At 45.2% G+C, this 22,592-nt stretch overlaps 1 protein-coding gene across 2 annotated transcripts in view; it reads right to left on the minus strand.

Annotated features, from left to right (window-relative positions):
• Positions 1 to 22,465, minus strand: part of CACNG4 (calcium voltage-gated channel auxiliary subunit gamma 4) — a 41,560-nt gene extending 19,095 nt beyond the window's left edge. The window contains exons 1-2 of one of the 2 annotated variants that reach the window (XM_065034971.1): positions 22,103 to 22,226; positions 10,742 to 10,916 (exon numbers count right to left, since the gene is read on the minus strand). In XM_065034971.1, the coding sequence (XP_064891043.1) occupies positions 10,742 to 10,877 (136 nt within the window). In that variant the 5' untranslated portion in view covers positions 10,878 to 10,916; positions 22,103 to 22,226. Of the gene's footprint in view, positions 1 to 10,741; positions 10,917 to 22,102 lie in introns of both variants that reach the window. The other variant, XM_065034970.1, reaches the window with a different exon arrangement.
• Positions 22,466 to 22,592: the final 127 nt, after the last annotated feature.

Consider the following 22,592-nt stretch of genomic DNA (forward strand, 5'->3'; position numbering starts at 1 on the left):
CTATAAAGCCTGGCACTACCTGGGGGAGAAAATTTAGGGAAATGGACATTTGTGTCTCTTCAAGGCCCCTACTGAGTTTATAATTTGAGACATAATCATGGTAATGTCTGGAGAATGATCTTGAAGTAGATGAAACATAACCAGGAAAATGTGTGGTGCTTTGTCCCTTGTATCTTCTGCCCCCTCAACTTTCATACACATGCAGCCTCGAGCTATTTATTGCCTTCTCATTCTTAATTTCTACTTTTAGACCCTCTTAAACTTCTATTTTTTCAAGTTCCCTAAGCATCTTCATTTCACAACAGGCAAGGTTTGTGGTTGCCATACAGTGGCCTAAAATTTAGGAAACAACTCTCCAGAATGAGGACCTGGGTAATCCTTGGGGATGTTTGGGGTAACACGCACAGGATGCTTCTGTAATGGAAAAAACCTTCCAGATCTAGTCAGCAGAAAAATGGTTCATATTATTGATACTCCTTGTGAGATCTCTTCATGTAGCAGAAGCTTACATGGCATCACGTAATTATTTCTCTGTGTGAAATGAATTATTGTCTGCTCTAATAGCAGGGAACATCTCTAACCTGACATCTAGAACTGAACTCTTTCTTTACAAACCTTCTTTTGGCTCATTCATGCACCACAAATGAAAAAAAAAAGAGCTCACTAGTTAACTGATTAGGAATATGCAGGATATTTGAACTCTTCTGGGATCTTGTAATGTTTCCATGTCTCTTCAATCCATGGTGATTGATCATAAGATTATGGCATTTAGAAAAATAGCTGGATATTGAAGAATAGGGAAATTTCACTCCATAAATCATTTTAATTGAAGGGAATGCTTGCAATATGTCTGTCTTCATAATGCAGTGACCTTGAATTGGGTCTGCATTCATTCTGGAGCATGTCTTCCTCATTTCTATGCCAGCTTGTTGAGTTATACATAGAAACTAAACCTCTAGAGATTGATCAGGCACAATCAGTGATGTGGGACTGAAACAAGACTGATGACAACGGGAAATCTAAAGGTTAGGAGGAAGGGATCTAACTGCCAAACCCTGCTGATGGCTGGATTTGGGATATGCAAAGCAAAGGTTTCAAAAATCATCTGCGTGATGTATAAGTGAGAAAGACTCCACTAGGAGAGATTAGTGCAGTGCATCCAAGAGACTGTGTTGTCTACTTGAATACCCAGGGCTAATGTCTAACCTTCAGAAAAAATAACAGAGCTGCCGGTTAGAAAGAAGAGGTGCCAGAGTGAAAAAATAAATGGAACAAAAATATTTTGCAACTGGAAGAAAATATAAAGGAAATAGGAAGGACTCTAGCTTGAATTTGAGTTATTACTGATGTGGTTATTCCTGATTCCCAGCAGTACGTGTAAGCCGTAAGGCACTGTACCGTCACGGAGGGTGGGTGCTGTCAGGCAGGGAGGAGGAAAGGAAGCATGGGAGAAACTGGGAGGGAGAGAGAGAGGGCTGAGGAGGAGGAGACGGGAAGGGTGGGCGGTGGGTGGCTGGAGGCAAGGAGAGGGCCTAGGAGGAGAACAGGAGCCTGGCAGATTGGTGGTGCCTGCGGAGACAAGGAGCAGATGGTGACCAGGGTCCTCCCTGAGCATTTCTGCCTGCATCCCTAGCCCTGCCTGCATCCCCAGCCCTGCCTGCATCCCCAGCCCTGCCTGCATCCAAGACCTGCCTGCATCCCAGTCCTACCTGCATCCCAGTCCTCCCTGAGCATCTCTGCCTGCATCCCCAGCCCTGCCTGCATCTCAGTCCTACTTGCATCCCAGTCCTGCCTGCATCCCCAGCTCTTCCTGCATCCAAGACCTGCCTGCATCACACCTCTGCTTGCATCCCAGCCCTGCCTGCATCCCCAGCCCTGCCTGCATCCCCAGCTCTGCCTGCATCACCAGCTCTGCTGAAGGGCCAGTGCTCATACTGCTGGCAGAAGGTGAGGGGGTGCACAAAGCCACTGCCTGTTGAAAATTAATAGCCTGAAACTTATAATTCCCAGGACTGATTTAAATAGTTACAGTTAACAAATTACCTAATACATAAAAATGGAGATGGCTCTCAAGTAGATCTGTTTAAATGAACACATGCAGAAGAGATTTCATTTGGCTCCTGCATCTGAAACTTTCTATTTCCTAATGCAAACTAAGCAGTGACAAATAAAAATGAGGCTGCAAAAGCAGCATGACCTCTTAAAGCTTTAATTATTCATTAGATCTGTTTTCTTCTCTGCTGAGATTCAGAGCAACACATTTAAGTGGTTTTCTCTCAGGTTTATGGAAGATGTAACTTCCTTGTTACACCAGCTAATAAATACAACTAAGCACAATGGCCCAACAATATTTGTAGAAATAGCATTTGGCAAAAAGTGTTTAATGCATCAGAAGTGCCTTAACCTAGTGAGTCCTCAAAAGCAAAGCATATCATGCAAAATTACAATGCACTAAAGCACAGATGCATAAATATTTTATTGTCAAGATTTTTGAGTTTATTTTCTCCCCTCTTTCAGCATTTCGGAATTGCATTTTACTACTGTTTCTACCTGCATCAGGGAAGGATAACGCTGGTGGTAGCTTTGGGCAAGCCAATCAAGGATCTCAGACTTGGATTTAAATAATTTACCTGAGAGCTCCAGCCCTTAGCAGCATCAGGCACATCCTCTGTTGTAACCAGAAATGCTTATTGCTTTTTGCTCTCCTAGGATGGCATGGAAGTGACTGGGAAGTTTCACAGGAGGTGAAAACCAAGAAGTTTTCCTTTTGCTGCGAAGACCAGACAAAAGGCAGGTGGGCTGTGCAGGTTGCTGTGACTCTGACTCCTTCATATCCCTCCCTTCTTCAGTCCTTCATCTCTCTCCCTGACCTTGTATAACAGCTTCTCAGGGACCATATTTCCTCCCCAGTTTTGAAAGCAGGAGAGGACCAGTTTGTCACCACCTTGGCAAGACCTCCCGAGAGATGCGCAGCTCGGGAGGCAGGCAGCGGCTGCGGCCGCCCGGGAACGCTGCCACACACAAGAGGAGATTTACAGCTCCTCTCCCCTTCAGACAGTTCATCTGGCGTGATGCAGAGCCCACAGCTCCTCATTTCCAGGTATTACAAGCCCCTCTTCCTCCACAGGAGCCTGTATGGGCTGTTTGGGGTCGCACACGCTGAGCTCCCCGCAGGGCAGCGACCTGGCAATGGTGCTGGCAGATGGGTGCAGGCAGCCCAAAGGCGGCTTTCCAAAACCCTCTTCCCTTAACGGGGCCATGCTTTGGTACTTACTCAATCTTTACAACTCAGTGATATGCTGCCAATACAGTTTTTTGCCAATTACGTCTCTTCTTCCTGTCCTTCAGCCTATGAAAAAAATCTCAGTTGTGTGCAAAGAGACTCTGTGTGTGTATACCTGTGTGTATTTCGGGGGAAAAAAAACAGCTTCTGTTAATTTATTTTCCAGTTGAAAGTCTGCCTTGTAGCCAGGGAAACACTGTTTTCACCGTGTATAAATTTGGGTAGAAAATCCTTACTTTGTTCTGAGCAGAAATGGCAGCGTGTGCAGTGGGAATTGGGAGCAAATACTTTAACTGCTCTGTGTCCCAGGTTCACCTCTCTAGGATGGAAACATGATAACTTCTGAATAATTTGGGGATTTATGGGTCAAAAAGCCCTATACTAGCCATGTTGCCTAATAATGGGTGATGAAGAGAGGCATAATCCGTAGAAGGTGGGGACATCTCTGAAAAGTGCTTGAATCTCCCCAAGGGCCAGAGAGACTCCAAGTATTTAACATGTTAACTTATCTTTTGATTAAGCAAGACTCTCCCATGCAGCCGTGATTTGGGATACTCTCTGAATGCTTTGGGTACTTTAAAAGCACTTGGTACAAAGAGCAGGGATTGGAGGCTTCTTCTAAGCTTCACAGCAACTTTGCAAACTATATGTTCCAAAAAGGTGTATTTTTTTCCCGTCTTTCCCCTCCCTTTTCCCCCAGACCTTGCATGACTTCAAGGCATCAAATGTTAATGAAAGTTTGCCTGGCTTCAAGGGCCGTGAAATGGAAGTTAAAAATCCTGCACCATAGGATGGCTCTAAAAATACTCGGTCATGTCGAAATATCAGCCGTCTCCAGCAGCTCTCCTGTGCACAGTGCTACCCATGCGTCAGGGCTTTCTCTCCTACATCAGGTCCTGAGAAAGTTTTCCTAGTGACTATAGATCACTCGTGCTCTAGAGACTGGATTTATGGGCTATGTGCCAGCAGATACCTATGGCAGGGCGAGGATCTGCTGCACCATTGAACTCCATCAGTGCTGCCGGGGAGGCACCAGCACCTGAGTGGGATGCGGTGACACACGCCTGCTCTGCCGTGACTCCATCCAGAGGCCTCAGCAAGGTCAAGTCCACCTGCCAGGCTGAGCACAGCCCGAAACACCAGCCCTGGGGGGTTGCAAAGCTGAGACCAGCCACACTCGCCAATAAGGTCCTGGGTCCTGCTCTTCAGTGTCATTTATTGCCCAGGGCGCTTGGGTTTGCAGGGCAATAGTCTACTTTTTCAGGCATGGTAACACCTAAACCCATCCACGGATCTGCTCCTAGGCTCTGGAGGAGGGCTAAACCCTCATGAGATATGAATGCTTTCCCACAGCAGCTCCACGTGCCTCAGGCGAGCTTGGCTACCAAATGCACCTTCACTGACTTCTGAGGGGCTCCAACACAGATATTGTCATCCCCTTGTGCTTTAAAGGTGTTTGTTGTTGGATTTTTTTCTAACAGTGATCTCACAAGTGGGAATCTGGGAGCTGTTTTTTCCCACATTGCACACTCCTTTTTCTTCTCCGAGGTGTGCAACGAGATGTTTCTGCCTGTGAAGCAAACGAGGAGCCTGAACACAACGACTTGGCTCGTGGCTTCCAGCACCATCTCGCATACGGTGTGGAAGCCGTTCCCATGGCGGGAGCAGCCACGGGAGGCTGTGACTCAGCTGCGCCGCTGACTCACGCAGCAGCATGCTCCCGGGGGACAGCACTTTGCCATCAGCCTCTATCCATAACCAACTATCGCCCTCCCTCGCTGGCTCAGACCTCAGTGAGATGTTTGGACCCCACACTGTGGCCATTCCCTGCTGACCCATGTCAGGGGAGGAACAAGGGACACGTGTGCCCAGCCCACAGTGCCAGACCCAAGGTGGGTATTTCGGTTCAGGTGGGTGCAGTAAGTTTTGTGTTCCCAGGCATGGACAGGCCTGTGTAAGTACAGGGCTCAAATTCCTATTTTTGAGCAAGTCACTAGAAATAATTCATGTATGTACAAGTTAAAATTATTCTTCAAAATCGCCCTCTGCTTTGGAAGCTTGAAACCTGAGAGATCTACAGTGGCAGATATTGATTTTCCGTTTACTGGGTTCTTTCCAGCTGTTATGGTAAGCTTAAATCCTCGTCCTGCATTTAGTCAGTTTAGGGATCTTTTCTCATGCAAATATCTCCAGAGCTAGAGCTGGCGGGACCAGCCACCCATGGGAGCGTTGGGAAGAACCTGCCCCTTTAACTGGACCAGATAAAGTCTTGCACCAAGCACTGAGATGCATGGTATTTCTTAAAGGAAAGTTCAAGTAATAAACCTTCTTCTTTTAAGGCTTTAAAAATAAATTTCTGAATACTGAAGTAATTTATCTGACGGTATGAACCGAGGTTTTGGAAAGCTGGAAGGCGCTGGTTTGTGTGTGTTAACTGTGCGAGCAACAGCGCAAAAGGAAAATGCTTTTTCATCCATACAAGTTTCAGTAAATTGTATTCTATTCTTAGGAGAGTAAACATAATGTGAAAAAAGAAAAAAAATCTAATAATTTAAACCTTGCAGGAATGATGGGAACCTCTGAAATGATAAATGTAGGAATTTATTCCACTGCCACTGTGGAGGTTTAAATTAGTTTTATTTTTCTTTTATTTCTTGTTGTTGACAAGTTGGATTGCATTGCTATCCAGATATAATGTTTACAGATAAGAAAATCTTGGAGGCCAAAAACTCTGTTCGCAGTTATTCCTGTATAAGGTAATCTTCTTGTGTCAGTGCCAATGCAGAGTGAGCTCATGTCACCATGGGTACCTGATTCATGCCTGTCTAACAGCAACATTCCCTGTTCCTGTCCCCTCCCCTTAAGTCATCACACAGAAAACAGAAAAGATATCTACAAGAAAAGCTTAATGCGTGATGCAAATGATAGACCTGAAGGAAACCCTTTTCTTTGAGAAAGTGCCGTGTGCCAGCGGCGTCTCTCACCACACCCGTGCACGGTTGGGGTGATGAATTAGTCTGTGTTTCGCAGCATTCATGGCAAAATTCTTACTGGTTGCAGTCAAGTGCAAACTGAGCCTCATGTGTTATCAGTGTGCATTACAACGCTTGTCTGTAGACATTAAAACTACCAAACTTCAGGTGAGTAACTTCGTCCCCATGGCAGCAAACTCAGCTGCAGCTCTATGGTGTGTTAGACCAGCATGAGGATTGCCGAAATCCAGATTATGGGGGAGACGTGAGACCAGCATCTGCCCACGGCTGATCATGGCAGGGACGTGGCAGAGAAAGAACACTAGTGCAGTGAAATGAAGAAGGAAAAAACGTAGCTTTCATCGACAGTTTTGTAACATCTAAAGGGAAGAAAAGAAAACGAAGAGGAAGCAAAGTGTAGGGGCCTTGATGGTGACAGGGCTACAGCTCCTGGAGTGTTTGCTGTTCTCCCTGCTGCAGCATGGAACTTTTTGGTCCCTGCTAAATTGTGCTTTTAGTCCATGTGGGTGGATCAGGCACATGATAGACCCAGAATGACAGCTCCTAGAGGCTGACAGCATGGTTGTGGATCAAGACTTCTGCCTTTATTGATGGGAGGCACTGAAGTCTAAATGTGGGGGGTTGTGCTGTAGGCCTTTATGCAACTAGTATTTTAAGGGGAAAAAAGCCATACCTGACAAAAAACCAAGGGTACTCTCCAGGAATGGGGATCGAGCTGTGCAAGGTGCACTTTATTCTTGCTAGCAGGATTTCCTTTTTACTAAACCGTTTCTGACTCCAGTAGCAAGCAGCAGCCAGGTAAACCAGCAACCTCAGCTGGAAGATTTGAACCTGCAGTTTCTGAAATAGGACATTACAGTGGAAATCAGATAAACCAGCTTGTACACACTGCCTTGCTGTGAAATAGGACTGTCCTTGCATTTCACTGTTGTACAATCAATTTTGAGAAAAAAGCCCCTTTCTTTTACATGGTCAGGGGGCTTGATTCAACCATGGAATAAATGGGCAGCAAACAGTGGGCCAAAGTCAGCTTGGATGTTGCTCTTGTTAATTAAAAAGTGTAGCATCATGGCTAAATTTGGCAAGGAGTGTTTCAGTGACTGCCTTCAGAGACAGGGAAGAAAAACCCTTGCTTAACTCACTGCATCCAGCTCTTCAAATGCAAATTAACCTGTCAACATCTGCACGCAGCCACACAGGACAGCTGCAGAAAGGAGCTCCCAGCAACCAGAAGAAGGGCTGGAAATGTTTAGTTCCAAACAGCTATTTTCTAAAATAATTTCATGTAAATAAGAATACATTTAAAGTGGTAAACTGAGCATCTGCTGCATGAAACGAATGGAGGACAGCATGTGAAAAGAGACATATGTCAAGTATGCACTTCAGATGCATTGACTACTTGCCTCCAAAACAGAGTGAATTTAAACATATTTGCAGCAAACACTGAGAAAAAAATTGCCTCTGCAACCCAAAGAAGAGCCTCAAATAGCAGCACAATTGAAGGCTGGCCATATCTTGCCTTTCCCGAGGTGGAAGAGAGCAGTTTGCTGTGTCTCAGCTGCTGCCTGGCGCCTCTGACTGAGGCACACGGCGGGAATGCCAAGCCCAGACGGCTTTTGTTTGGAGCAAAACAACATCCCTTTACCAGCACATTTAAAAACCCAGCAAACCAAATCATACCAGAGTCGGTTCATTGGAGGGAAGATACAAAAATACCCCTGTGCTTTTTTGCAAAGTGCCTCATCTGCCAGCAGAAGGGACAGCGACATCCTGACAGGGACTGATGTGTGCAGCAGGACCCCAGCGCCGGCGCTGGGCGGGGATTGCTTGCAGCTCAATCTCTTCCTTCAATACACTGCAACTGGGGGAAATTGCATTTCAGTGTTTCGTTGAGCCTGTTATCCTCAGACAAAATCTCCACTGACTTAACTGAAGCTCCTACAGAACAAGCCCAGGGTAGAGCCCCTTCAGCAGGACAGAGGACAGATTGGATTTCGGCTATAAAGGGTGCAACTCTTCTTTGTGAAGCAACGTGCAGGAGTATTTTGCTCTTGTTTTCAGTGTAATAGGGCATAGGACAAGTTCTGATGTACCGTTTTTTTTGTCTGGTGTCTTTTTTTTTCCCCCTACCAAACCTGGGACATGTGTGCCATCCATCAATCTGCTGAGGCTTTGCTCAGTTTTTGGTTATGCAGCCGTGATCTCATGGTGCAGCCAACTCCTACGGTCCCCTTAGGAGAGAGGGAAACCAGAATGGAAACGAGCCACGAGCAGCTTCTGCAGAAATCATTTTGCCATTATAACGTGGCATAATTAAATAAGACTCATAAATCCCAGCGTTATAAAAACCCATGGCTTGTGCAAACACTTCTACTCATCTGTGGGATTTCAGCATGAATCAGGGCTGAGGAAATAGTAAAGATCTTTGACTCAGTTGACAACACTGAGCTTTGTCCTATTCACCTCAGCGTACCGAAGCATCTTGCTAACTAGTACAAAATGAGAATACGAAAGAGGAAAGCCTCTGGAAAACCCCAAAATCTGACAGACACAACTTCAGCTCTCGGGGAGAACCTCAGAAAGGACATTTTTGCTTCCCAGCGCTTTGCAGCACTTTCCCCTTTGCTCAGGTTTGCCTCAGTAGTTTTACCCCCCCGATCCTGGGAACTACAATTATGGAAACGAAGACCCTTGGTTGTAACAGTGATGAACTGACATGGCCCAGCAGCGGAGCCGCGGTTTGAATCCCCTTGGCTTGTGGAACAGCACAGTGTGCTATTGAGTGTGTGTCCACCATGGCAACAGCAGTGGAGCTCCAAGAATTCGATTTTCACAGTGCCCCTGGGCCTTGCCTTGACATCTTCATTGTTCCACAGCAAAATACATAAATAAAACTCCAAAGGGAGCGTAGAGGCAGTGCAAATATGGAATGCTATAGAACAGGGCGACCTAATGGTTAATTTAGAAAGGAACGTATCATTAAAAACGTATGAAGGTGGCTACATATTGATGCTGTATAAATATTTAAAGGAATGCCTCTTGTAAGGGCAGTGTTCCAAGCTACACCTAAAATAACGTGTGCAAAGGAAAATTAAAAGAATATTTCACCATTTGGACTTGTTTAATCTGCCTTTGAAAGGCTTTTTCAGCCCAGCTACTGAACTTTAGTATGGGAAAGGATACCAGAAAAAAAAAACAACACCTCATTTTTGGTGTAATTCTACCAAAGTCAGCAGAGTTAAACTGAAGATTATTTTTCTGGCCTTTTAAATAGAGTGTAATTTTCTCCATGGGTAGTTATTAAATGCTATTGAGAGCGATTTCTGCTGCTGCTGCTGCTGGAAAGGCTTTCTGGAGAGGAGAGGTCACTCTGTCCCATGTGAATAGCACCAGCGAAAAACCAGAAGGTTTGTAGTTTTTACAACTTGAAGAGTCCCTGAGGGCTGTAACCACACCACACATCACTGCCTGACCCAAAGCTAAGAGCACATATCTGTTCTGAGTTGAGATACCCTGGCTTGACATCCACTCCTACATTACAAGAATTCTGCCCCTAGAAATTGCTTAAAATATTGGAGGGGGCATTGCGAAAGATATCCATGTGGACATTCGGTCCCATCTCCGTCAGAGAGATATTCCCTAAGTGCACTTTCTAAGGCTCGGCTGCTCTATGTTGACATTTTTGGGACTGGTTGGGGTTTGTAGCCCTTTCACCAACTGTCCTAAGCACCGGTTGAGGAAGGAATTCCCTAGCTGCCTTATTTTGGACTGTCTCCTGCAGCCCTGTCTGCACATGGACCAATCTGAAGGGTGCAAAAATGTCCAACCGAGCACCTACTGAAGACATGGCAAACATCTTCAGGCTGAATATGTCCTAGACTAAAAGGTTCCTGGGGTTTTTTTGGCATTGGCGAGATGAGTGTCTGGGAAGGCACCATTGCTGTCAGCAGCTCTCCAAAGGCACCTCCAGCAACGAGTCAGGTACAAAAATTGCACAGAGAGGCAGGAGCCAAGGTGTTGCACAGCATTAACCTTCCCGTAAGTCAACATAGGCAGGTGCCCACCCGGCACACACATTTCCAGAATTGTTCTTTCAAGGTATCTGGGCTTTTTTCTGCCTACCCAGGCAGCTCAGCTGTCCAGCCAGGACCCTGCCCTGTGTTACAGAAATCAGAAGCTCAATTCTTAGGCTACACAGCACTGAACTTTGTCAGGACCATGCATAAATCAAGATAAATCTTGGCTTAAATGGGGGCCAAACCCAGAGAATTATTTAACCATAACTAGAAAGACTCTTGGGATGACAACGGGAACGTATGAGACCTCATAATTTATATATGTGTTAACTTCCCCCTGGTGAAATTAAAATGCAAAATAGTATCTCTAAACAAAACTGCAAAGCTCTGTCCCTCGAGACAGTTAAAAATTAAATGGGCAAAGCAGACACCAGAGGATCCATTCTTACCCTTGTGGGACTTGGGGCTGCATCTTAGGTATTTCCTCTCTCTCGCAGCGACAATGCTGAATTCCAAGAAAGGCTTTGTCTGTGCAATACAGTGAAGCTCAGCAATAATTACCCATTGTGCTGTGTGATGAGCCATCCTTTTGGTTCTTCAGTAACCCGTGCACCTGGACTTTAACTAAAACCAAATAATATGCACAGAAAACATTTTTATGTAAGAGGAGGTGAACATCACTAAAAATCAGAGAGCCTTTGTATGGCATGCCAAACTGCTGAAGCGAAAAAATGTCTTCAGTGAAAGGGCTCAGATGTGAGCATGTTTCAGCGCACAGCTCCAGGAAAAACTCTGATAATAAATGTGAGCTTGTTATCGTTGCTTTTCAGTGGGAAGTAAAGCCGGAAGCAGGGTCGTGCTGGCTAATTGAAGCTTACATTTTCATTCAAGCACTGCATTTTAATTATAAACTGGTGACACAAGTGTCACTTAGTTCTTATCCCGTTTTAAGTGTGCATACGTATAAAAAATATTTTCAGTTATTAATTTATTCTTGTGATCATATTCATTATCCTACATTATGTCTACCAGGCACGTGTCTAATGATATGTTTGATGCACGGTAATTCTTGTGCCTCTTTTAATACCGGGCTTACACACACATTTTAGGCTGAATGCGGTGCCAGTTGGCCACCAAAACAGGTGCACATTAATGCTATAAAATCAGCACTAGGAGCCGCGTCCCCATATTCTGGACAGCTGCAACCACTTGCTCAGCCCTCCTGGGGCACAGCAGACGTGCCAGGAAAAGGGACAACCTGGGGGAGTAGCTGCATCCAGAGTTGTCGGCTGGAGATGCCGACGGCGTGGTCCTGGCTGCCCGGCTCTGGCCCCGCTCCTCAGCCACGTGTCTTTCATCCAGCGGCTGCATCTGAGCGCTCCTCGGATCCTGCAAAGTCCAGCGCGTTGGCTCCTTGTGCAGCCAAAGCCCTGGGTCAGACTCAGAATTCAGGTGGAAAATTTCTGGCCTTTTCTATGGGGTTTTGCTGCTGCGCCCGAAGGCTGTCTCCAGCTAGAACGCTGCCGTTTATGGACAGAAATGAAAATAAAATGAGGGAAAGGTGACAGGGAATTGGCTACTGAGAGACGTAAAGTCAGTCATTAGAAATCAGGCCAGGATTACAAGTGAAAACAAGGGGTATGTCTCTAGAAAGCAAGTTATGAGGGCAAACCTCTTTCAAAGACATTGCATGGAACGGGATATCTGTTTTTTTCCTCTCTTAATCTACTACCAAACTATAAAGAGGATTCTATTTTCATAAGCACTACCATAGCGGGACATTGCAAATGAATTGCTTGAATGGCTATAATTAGAAGTGATATTGTGAATACGGCCCTAGCATCATTCCTAAACACTACATGCTTTATTTCAGATCTTGCATCTTTAAGGATCCCAAAGCATCTCCAAACCCATCTGCATTTGCCAGTGCTAAAGGCAAGGACAAGACTACAGCAAAATGTGCAGAGCAAAGGAGAAACGCTCACCAACCTCAGAACCAAACTTTCAGTCTACTGAGGAGAACCACAGGATATTTAATCTCATGATTAGCAGATAGTGGCATAGCCTTGCATAAATATTTTTGGAAACACCTAAGTAACTTAACAAAATAAACCCCTGTTGACTCCTAATGCAACGTAAGCTTCAAAGACAAACCTTCACTGGAAATACGGTTAGAACTCATAAGCCACAGTCTTTGAAAAGACTACTTATCATCTCGGAGCATCTTTTGTTGACAGACAAAAACGTGTTTTCACAGTGGGCAGAGATGTGGGGACGTGGACGAGCTCTGACCCAAACGCAGGGTGGGCAGATCTCAGGAGCACAAAACATGAGCCAAGAAACTCAGCCTCTTGCCAGGTCTGTGGGCTTGGGTTCAGCACGAGCGCAAATGTAGAGGGGCTTTTGGATCGGGGCTGTCTGCGTCCTACTGGTCCGGCTGGAAGAGGCTGGTCTGTCTGCAAAGAGCACACTAGTGAACCCAAAGTTGCTGTAACAGCAAATACCTGATGGCAGGAGGATGAGGATAAGCAGCCGGCTGGTACAGGTTAGCAAGTCTAGTTTCAAGAAGTCATTTCCAAACTGCTGCTTAGCTTCCCAATTTATTAATTGATATTTTTTCTAGGCTAGCTCTGCTTGTTACTGGCATTTTCATACAGTTCTCCTAATAAAAACCAGTCAAAATTGTTAATAATGTTGCCGAGCTCTAATTGTGCATAATAAACTGCTGTCAGCGGGTGTATGTCAGGTAGCACAGTGCGACCACGGAAGGTTAAATTTGGGAGGGAATAGGTGAAGAATCTGCAACGCACACTGGAAATCAAGGCCTGAAGTTCTGGCAGTTCGCAATTGCCAGCAGATAACCTGCCCACCATCATCAGAGGCATAGCTGGAGAATAACAGTCTATTTGGGGCTATTTACTGCGCTGGCTCAAGTCGCAGAGCTCTGTTCGGTGAATCTGAAGGCTTCAAGCCTGTTCATGATCCACGTGGATAAAAATCTGATGCGACATAATGCAACTTGCTGTTTCATCAGCTTGCTAAAAACAGACAAAGAAATGAACTCTAGCCAATTTCGCAACGAAATGTATGCAAGTATGTAAAGACCATTGCTATGGTTTACCTGAGTTTAAAAGATTCACTGGTCAAAGATGATTACAGCCATTAGTGAGTCATATACAAAGGAATATTAATAAGTTTCATATCTGGCTACCTTTGAAAACTCAGTCTAAATAGTCACAAGATCTTCCAGCGTTAAGAGTTTGCTGTTTCATTTGCTTGTGGGCAGCTGAATGCTGGAGGCTGAGCTTTAAAAAAACCACCCAAACCAACAGCATGGCAATTCTTAGAACAAAATTATCCAGTGTCTCGCTAACAGCCATCACTGATATTCAGTGACCCAGGAGATAGGTATGTGCAGCTCTAACACAGGTATATGCAATAAGTTGTATTTTAGATTTGATTATATTTAGGCAATGTACCTCTGGCAAGATCCTATTTCAAGTCATAATTGCAACATGTCATGGTTCCTCTTTAATGCCTTGCAGCAATAATAGATAAACTATGCCTCTGGGATGCAAGTAGGACACAATAACAATCCGAACATTATTGAATGCTATATATTTGGACAGGAGAAAATACTCAGTCATCCATATTCTACACAAAATCGCATTATTTAAAATGTATAAATGGGAGAAAACTGATCTGAAAGCTCTGGTAGAGAATTGGCAGTGACTTAAAAATGGTTATTAACTAAGTCTGAAAAAACCCGCTGGCAGCTAAACAAGGGTGGTAATTCCTCCCTGAAGTGGGTACGTCTCCCACTCGAATGAGGGTACCTTGTCGCTTCTGAATATCTTTGAAATATTTGGCATTATCAAGCTGAGGGGACTGGCTAAGTGAGAAGCATTCAAAGGGCATAACTAAGTGGCATGATTCCAAAACACCAATTAAAAGGCGGAATGCTTTAAAAAGAACAATAAAAGAGGTTAATTCGTATCAAGGCCTGGCAATCTGCACAGGAAGTACTGTAATTCCATAATGCACTCTCCCTTGTTCATCTCTCTGTAACTTCACTGCTTATTCATAATCTAGCATTCCTTCACATCAAATGTTTGACAAAATATTACTCAATTCTATTGTAGAAGAACATACAGTGCTATTTGTAAAGCAAGCAGGAGCCTGGATAAACACAGGGGAAACATAGTAAAATAGGTAGAGAAAACTGAACCTAAACCTCATACCTTTTGATAAGTACATGATTATACATTTTTCATTAGCAGGAGGACACAGAGATACTTGAGAGTTAAGAAGAGAAAACACAAAATCTTAAATTTCTACCTGGGCCAGTATCCACCAGTTTTCTAAAGAAAGACTCTTGCTCCAGCATTAAAAACCTCATTTAGAAGGTATCTTTTTAGCAGAAGGAAAGTCGTAACATTTCAGCAAAGAGAGGCAAAAATCAAAGAATGAGAAGAGATGTGAAGAGGACAGGATGCCACAGGAAGGAGGAGAAAGAAGAGCTGGACTACCTGCCAGACCAGATCAAAAGCGGCTTCAACGCTTTCACTGCATTTGACTCGCAGCACACAACAACTGGCGAAAATGCCCCCAGATTTGAGCAGAAATGTAGCTCAAGTCTGCCCAGGCCGGGCTGTCCATCCTGCAGGCAGCTCGCCCCGAGCCTTGCTATTTTGAGTGATTAGAGAGCCCACGTATCATTAATATTATAATATATCCCAATATAGAGAAAGTCACTGCCTCAAAAGTTGCTGTGTTCCCCAGCACCTCTGTGTGCTCCTCAAAACAGCCAAAACAACCACCCTGAAAGAAGAAATATGAGCTGAAGCCCAGGAAAGAGCCACTTTCCACACTAAAAATTGGAAGGTAAAATGAACTGCTGTACTTTGGGAGTAGAAACAAATAACCAAAGGAAACAGCTATCTGGGAATAGAAGAGAGAGAACAAAATATATTGTAATTTAAATGATCAAAATATGCTGAAGAAGCCAGAAACCTTAGGGCAAGGCAGAAAACAGTGAGAAGCCATTCACAGCTCTGGTGCTGCCTACCGAAAACATCCTTTTGTTCTGAAGTCATAAATGTGTATCAGCCTCTCAGACATATGGGCAGTTGTGCATTTATCCTGTTTATTTTACTACTCCTGTGCATCCTGCCTTGCCATCTGTTGGTAAGAATTTGGATGCTGAATCATAAGTCTGCGACATAATAAATACCAGTAAACAGAAATCTAAAACAAAGATAAGCACAAAGTAATGTTTGGAAGCAGGACCAGTTTTTTGGTTTGATAGTACAATTTATCATATTTCCTGAGATGAGTCCTGGCTCAGAAAAGAAGGACCAGCAGGAAAAGGTCCAACTGAAGGGACATATCTAGAATCCCTTCTCTTATTAATATATTTGCATCATATTGGCATAATTCCACTGCCTTCCTAGAAAGCAGTTAAATTTACAGAAGTGGAGAATCAGGCTTATTCCTGTCCCTCCACAAGACATGCTTAAACACAAAATATTGCATGTATAAAACATAAGCTGCAAGCAAAATGCTTCAAACCCAGTTAAAGTAGTGTTCATGCACCTTCTCTGAGCTGGGCAGTCCTATCGCTCTGTCCCAGTTTCTCCACATCATTTTCCCTTTTATTAGCAGTATGAGAGGAAAGTGGGTGGGAAGGAGCACAGTGACCCCTCCTAGTCAGGGAAAAGGCCTCAAATGAAGCAGCAAACCCAGCAAAGCACAGACCGGCAAGCCCATCATCCTCCTCCTCCCTCTCCATCTCTTGTCTGGGGATGCAGAAGTTACTGCTCAGCTGACTCACAAACTAAACATCTGGGCACTGGAAGGTACCAATATCAGACTTCAAATTACACTCAGGACCTAAGTACTGCATCAAAAGAAGTTAAAAAGGAGATGAAAGCACTAGCCTCCTCTCCTAATATCTCTTCTTTTTTGTTTTTTCCTCTCTTTCTGTGAAGACACACAAGGCTACAGAATTGAGATATTAGATATACACCCCTTCTACCCCAGCTTTATGCAGAGGTTCGTGTGTTCTGCACCTCGCAAGACTCTGACCGAAACCACAGGTTGGACAGCATGGTATGGGCAGAAGTAACACAGAGTGACCCAGCGAATAGGACAGAACCCACCGGAAAAATAATCGCTGTGTTGAAATTTTACAGGAACAACAAAAAAATACATTGTCTGATTTGCCTATTTTACCAGTTTACGCTGGCGAGCGTTGGCAGATCTGCCAGAAGGCAGGGCAAGCCCTGGCGAGGTGCAACAGCAACGGGCTCCTGCCAGTTTCTAAAAAGAGTAATAAAGCCCATGGAAGAAGGTCAGTTAAAGGTAACGGCTGCTGGAAGAAGCCCAAAGACTACATTACATTACATTGCAAAGGTCCCCGAGAACCCCAAAATGACTTACTATGGCTCTGACAGCTACTACCACAAATGCCATCTGTCAACCGCTTGCACTATGCAGTATAATTATATACAGAAGTAACTACAGCACAACACAGCCACAGGTATCCTGTTCGTATAACCCAACGCATCCTTGAGCCTTCACAAAACATTTCTGAAACCTAGGTAAGATTAATATTATCCACATTACATCTTGCACAGATGAAGAAGCTTTACAGTTGGATTACGAATGCGCTTTCTTTGGTTTACAGCCTTCGGGGAGTATCGCTAATGCACAGAAAGTCTTTGGGTTCTAAATTTTGCATTGGGATATTTGCCATGAAGAAAAAACCCAAATCCTGGTGTAGCCTGATAGCTCCCTACTGGCTATATAGTAGATCGAGTTCAAGAAAGCAAATTAATTCATTAAAGCGACATATATTCAGTCAATTAGCTTGAAATCCCTGTTTCACAGAGCGTCTCAGGAAGAATGGATGTTTTGTTACATCAGTAGGGTCATTTGAGAGCCTCTGTTACAAATGTTCAAAGAGATGCATTTAGGAGATCTGTGATTTCTTTTTCATTTGAGAAGAGACTAGATAATGCCTTAGCCCGTCTTCTGCTGACAGTTCCTCCAGCACAAAATTTCTCAGTATTTAAAGTGTGTTATACTATGGACAGCATTTTGAGATGATTGAACTCGCATCCCTGAAGATCGCTCCAAGTTCAGAAAGTCTCTCTAGAAAATGGAATGCTCTTGAAAAATATTAACCCAAAAAGGCTGTCAAAAATCACCCCATCAATTGCTGACAAAGCTGCGCTGCTTCAAACACTGTTGAAAAGATGACGCTGGAGCTCTAAGAATTGCTTTAAAAAACAATCAGTGCAGCGCAGGCACCTTCTCAACAGCACGTGTTTTACCAAGGAAATGGAGCTCTATGAGCAGGATGTATGGAACGAAGGAATGAAAACATGGTCTGAATCTCAGAAAAGTTCTTCTCTAACATGTACAAAATACATATATATTGTCCAAGAAACAGGTTATGGCACACACAGGGTGAGTTTTTCATGGCAGAGACACCCATTTGTACATTCTCCATTTGCAGTTACCTTCCTCCACAGGGTGAATATGGGCTTGTGTGCTGTGAAGACTGAGAAGACCAACCATCCCTTAACCCACTCCCTTGTGCCGGTGGATATAACCTCCAAGGCAGATCATGTCTGATATCAGCGTGATATAATATTTGCTCTTTGACAAATAAAACTTTGGCAATAGCATTTGAATACAAAGTCTGCATTGTATTTAGTTCCCTACGAATAGTGGTGGTGCTAGGACTTCATAGCATTGCTTTGAGAATACTAAAGAATATTCATTCTTCCAGGATGAACCATGAATTTACAGTATTGATGGATGGCAGCCTTCCTTTATTTGCTTGCCTCAAACATTTGTGTAAGCATTTTTGGTTTGTTTTCAAGAGTATCCATGGAAGCAGCAGTTCCCATGTTTGTGCGCATTCATCCAAGCCCGAAGACTTGCAAAGAACTGTGCAAATGTGCGTTTGTGCAAGTTTTCAAGTCATAAATGAATTTACTTGATCCTTCCTCCCAGTTACAAATGTTCCCGTCACCCAGGCAGGAAGGCACATGGTTCCGTGTGAATCCAATAACCAATTGCACCACTTGAAAAGCAAATGGCAAACATGGAATACTGAAAGCAGTAGACACAATGGGTTCAAAGACATTCATATGCCGAAGTGTTTAATAAAACACTCTTTGAATAAATTTAAATTACAAGTATGTTACTTGATTTCGTATCTTGATGTCACTAGGCCTGCAGAGCTCTCTATTGTGAGCCATCCTATCAAACTTCAGCACAATGGTTCACGAAGATAAGCAGTTTTGGTAGATAAAGTAGAGTTTTTATTCTTATTTTTTTCTTCTAGGCAAATATTTTCATAGCAGATCCTCCTCGTGACTAAGGCTGTGCAAGGCTTATATAGTTGTGCTGCGTATTTACCATAGGAATAGGGGCTACTGGAAAATCGTGGTGGTTTAATCTCTTGCAGGTTAGCTTGCCCACAAAATGATTGTTCATGAGACACAGCATTTGCTGTGTTTGCAAGACTTGGGTCTTCACCACCATGACAGAGACCCACAGTTCATGTCAACTACTGTAGCTCGAGTGTGGACACAGGACATACCAGCACTGCCTTGAAATGGAGCCGATTTGCTCTTATTATAATACTAATTTGTGTGCGGGGGTGCAGATTTCAGGTGTGGCCAGGATGGCTGCACGGGGCTTCATCAGGAACTTCGAACAGGGACCGTTCACCTTCAGCTGCCAAACCTGCCGTTACCACAGATGCCGTGGAAAACCAAAAAGCAGCTTTGCCAAGGAGCCCCCGGGCCATTTCACTGCGGAGGTTCAGTCGGATTGCATCCAGTTCTGCTACACACACGTTCATACCACGAATTATTTTAAACAGTTTCCTACCTAAGGCAATTACCTTGGATATAAGTTCTAAAAAATCCATGCAGAAATACTGCTATTATTTAAAATCCACTCAATGAGCCTCCTACCTCCATCTTTGACAAACACGCTAAAAGAACAAAATTGAGATTATGCAGGCAAGAGTTTGACTGATGTATCATTAATGCTACTTCTTGAGTGACTAAGCTCCATAGTAGTATCGACTACTCGTACCGAAACGTGATTGCATCCCCAAGACAACTGCAGCTCCAAACAAAGATAATACGCTGGATCCCTAAACCGTATCACTCTGATTATCATTACAATGCTAATTTGTTGTAAAATATTGTCTCAAAGAAGATAAACAGGAAAACCTTGAGGAACACCTAATAATTTCTTTAGAAGGTTATTCTTTTCCACTCTCTTTCAACAATTTTGTCTGAAATCTTGGAAATGGGGATACTGAGCAGCATACAAGTTGTTTTATGTATATAGTTGAGGAACATTTTAATGGAAAATTTTAATTGACCTGAAATTTACTCTGCAAAATGCTTTATTCATGTCAAAAGCAATTTCGGAGGCTGTTTAAGGTATCTTCAGCTTTTGCACATTTAAGCTTTAGATTTGTCTTTTCGAGGTGAGTGAAATGTTGCTTAAGACCCTTAAAATAAAGTAGGTTTTTATAACTGTTACTCCAAAACACAAAACCAGTTCTAAAAATAGGTGTGAAGCCAGACCATCTAATCACATGTAAAAACCTAGGACTGACATTATTTTCTTGCTGTATATCTGCTCAGAGTTGCAACTATTGTGCTGATTTTACTAAAAGAACCATCCGCTCCAAAGGAGTGATGCTCTGAAACAAGCAAAGCAGTGTTGTTTTAAATCACCTTCTAGAAATGGTTTTATTATTTTATGAAGCAAAGGAACCTTTTCCATGTCAAAATCGAAGCATTTGAATTTTGAGCAGAAAAGCTCGATAGCTGTTGGATAACGGGTCACATTAAATACTTTTTTGTCTCCTGAATTGATGAGGATTCAAGGTTCACTTGCACACAATTGCTGGGTGCAATTTTTCAGTGAATACCTTCCCAAATAAAACGTGCTTAGGAAGGGATGAGCACTTCACTGGCTTCTTTTTTAACAAAGTCCCTACTTAAGCCCAGTTTAAATCAAGGGGAAAAAAAAATCCACCAGTTTCAGTCAAAGCTTCACTTCATTCCTATGAATGAGATTCCTGGAAGACTGTGCAGAAATCCTGACTTTGGGAAACTCAAGGGTTTCTCCTGGAGACGACAGGCCTGGCCTAGCAGAGCATGCCCAGCAACTCCTGCAAGGTACAGACGAACTTATTTTCCATGGAACACGGAGGCTGGAGACACTAGAACAAGCTCAGCAAAGATCACAAGCTTCGGTTCAAGTGGAGGATGCTCAGCATCCCTCAGGCAAACTCAGGAGCTCTCAGATGCAAACCCTCAGTTTCCAGGTGTCATAAAAGCCCATACCAAGAGTTACATTTCCTTCACAAGTAATAAAGCCGAGCATTATTATTATACCTGAAAACCTTCACATTTCAGTAATTTTTTCTCGCTCTTTTTATTCTCTAAAAATATGTTCTTGTCCTACAGCTATTCTACCTATGTATACTATTATTAGGTAGTAAATTCAATTTTTTAAGAGGAAAAATGTTACTCTGTTGCTTTGAGTTGTTGGCAGGAGAAGATGAGAACAGACCTGAGGACGAGGTGCTTCCACCACGCCACAGCCTTTTCGGAGGAGGTAAAAAACCCCTCTGAATACAGGTGCTGGAGTCCGAACTACAGCTGGGCTCGTCTGGGCTGAGCTGTCTGTCAGAACAAACCAGGTTTGCAAAGTTCATGTGTGCCAAGTTGTGCTGATGGCATTCAGTGCACCGAATCCAACACACCACCCCCAGGAGCCACAAAGCAGCTTAGCAGAAGTCAATAGCTTTCCTCTGTGCTCTCACTTTTATCCAGCACCACTGAGGCTCCGTTAGCTGTTCACACAAAGAACCGACCCAGCCAGTGAGGGGGTTCAGAGGCACCGCAGCCCCGGTCCCCGCTGCCAGTGCCTGCCCGCGCTGCGCATCCCCTTCCTGGGGATGCGCCGATTTCCCACGGTCAGAGCGCCGCGCACTCGGCTGACAGATGTTGTTTCCCATCTGGGCTTTCTCGATCTGCGGTGACAAATCCTCTGAACACCCATGTGTTTCTTTGTCCCGGCAGTTCACTGCCGCACCTTCTCTACAACTCCATTTTCAGAGAGGGAGCCACATGTTTGGCCTCTGCGGGGAATGGAGTGTCCTGCCACCCACCCCAGCCACTAAAACACGTATATTTTTATTTGTTAATATTATTCAGTCTGACCCTCAGGCTGTATTAAGTAACCCTAAGCGTACACTGAAGCACTTAAACAGTAGCAACAACATCTTCAACCGGGTTCCCGGTGTCTCTGTCTGAGGGTAGACAGGGAGGAACTTGGGTTTCTGCTGTCCCGCCCGAAACCTGTGGCTGAGCCCCAAAGTCCCTGAGACCAAAGCCCCCGTGGGTCTCCAACTCCCAGGCCTGGAGGACTCAGATGCAGCCCAAATAGCCCCAAACGTGCCACGAGCCCCCCAAACCCTGAAGCCCCGGGGTCCCTCAGCCCCGGGGTGGGGGGACCGCGGAGCGAAGTCGCCCCCCCGGGCAGAGCTCCCCCGGGCAGAGCTCCGCATCCCGCTGCCCGGTTCCCATGGCAATCTCGGAGATGCCGGTTGCCACGGTAACGCCATCCTCCTCCTCGGCCGTGTCCGAGGCAGCGGCTCCTGCTCCGGCTGAGCTCAGCCCCGCGGCTCCGGCCGCGCAGCCGGTTCCCCCGGGAAGTTGCTTCTCCCCCCGCCCCGGCGCAGCGCTGCCCCCCGGTACCTTCGAGGCAGCAAATCCTCCAGAGCCCCGAGTGCGTGAGGTCGCCCCGCGCCCGCCGCGGCGGCCCCTGCGCCTCGTCCGTCGTGATGTTGGTGCCGTTGCAGATGTGGGCGCTGGAGTAGAGCCAGTAGTCGGTGCCGATGGCGATGGCCATGAGGCTGAAGGCGGCGAAGGCGCCCACAGTGGTCAGCAGCATCTGGACGCCACGGTCACACCACACCATGGTGCTTCATAGTCCCCGCACCGGCGCGGGGGGTCCGCACGACACCGCCCGGCAGCCGCCGCCGCCCGCGGGAGGCAGCCGAGTCACGGGGCGGGGGGCGGAGGCGGCGGCGGGGAGGGGGAGCTGGGGGGAGCCGCCCGCCGCCGCCGCCGCGGGGCCGGGCTCAGCCGCCAGCCGCGCCCCGCCCCGGCTGCGGGAGGGATGGAGGGGTAGAGGGATGGGCCGCCCGGCCGCGGACCCCCGCTGGGGGCAGAGCCGCCCGATCCC

The sequence above is a fragment of the Columba livia genome, chromosome 18 (genome assembly GCF_036013475.1).
Source record: "Columba livia isolate bColLiv1 breed racing homer chromosome 18, bColLiv1.pat.W.v2, whole genome shotgun sequence".
Lineage (NCBI taxonomy): Eukaryota > Metazoa > Chordata > Aves > Columbiformes > Columbidae > Columba > Columba livia.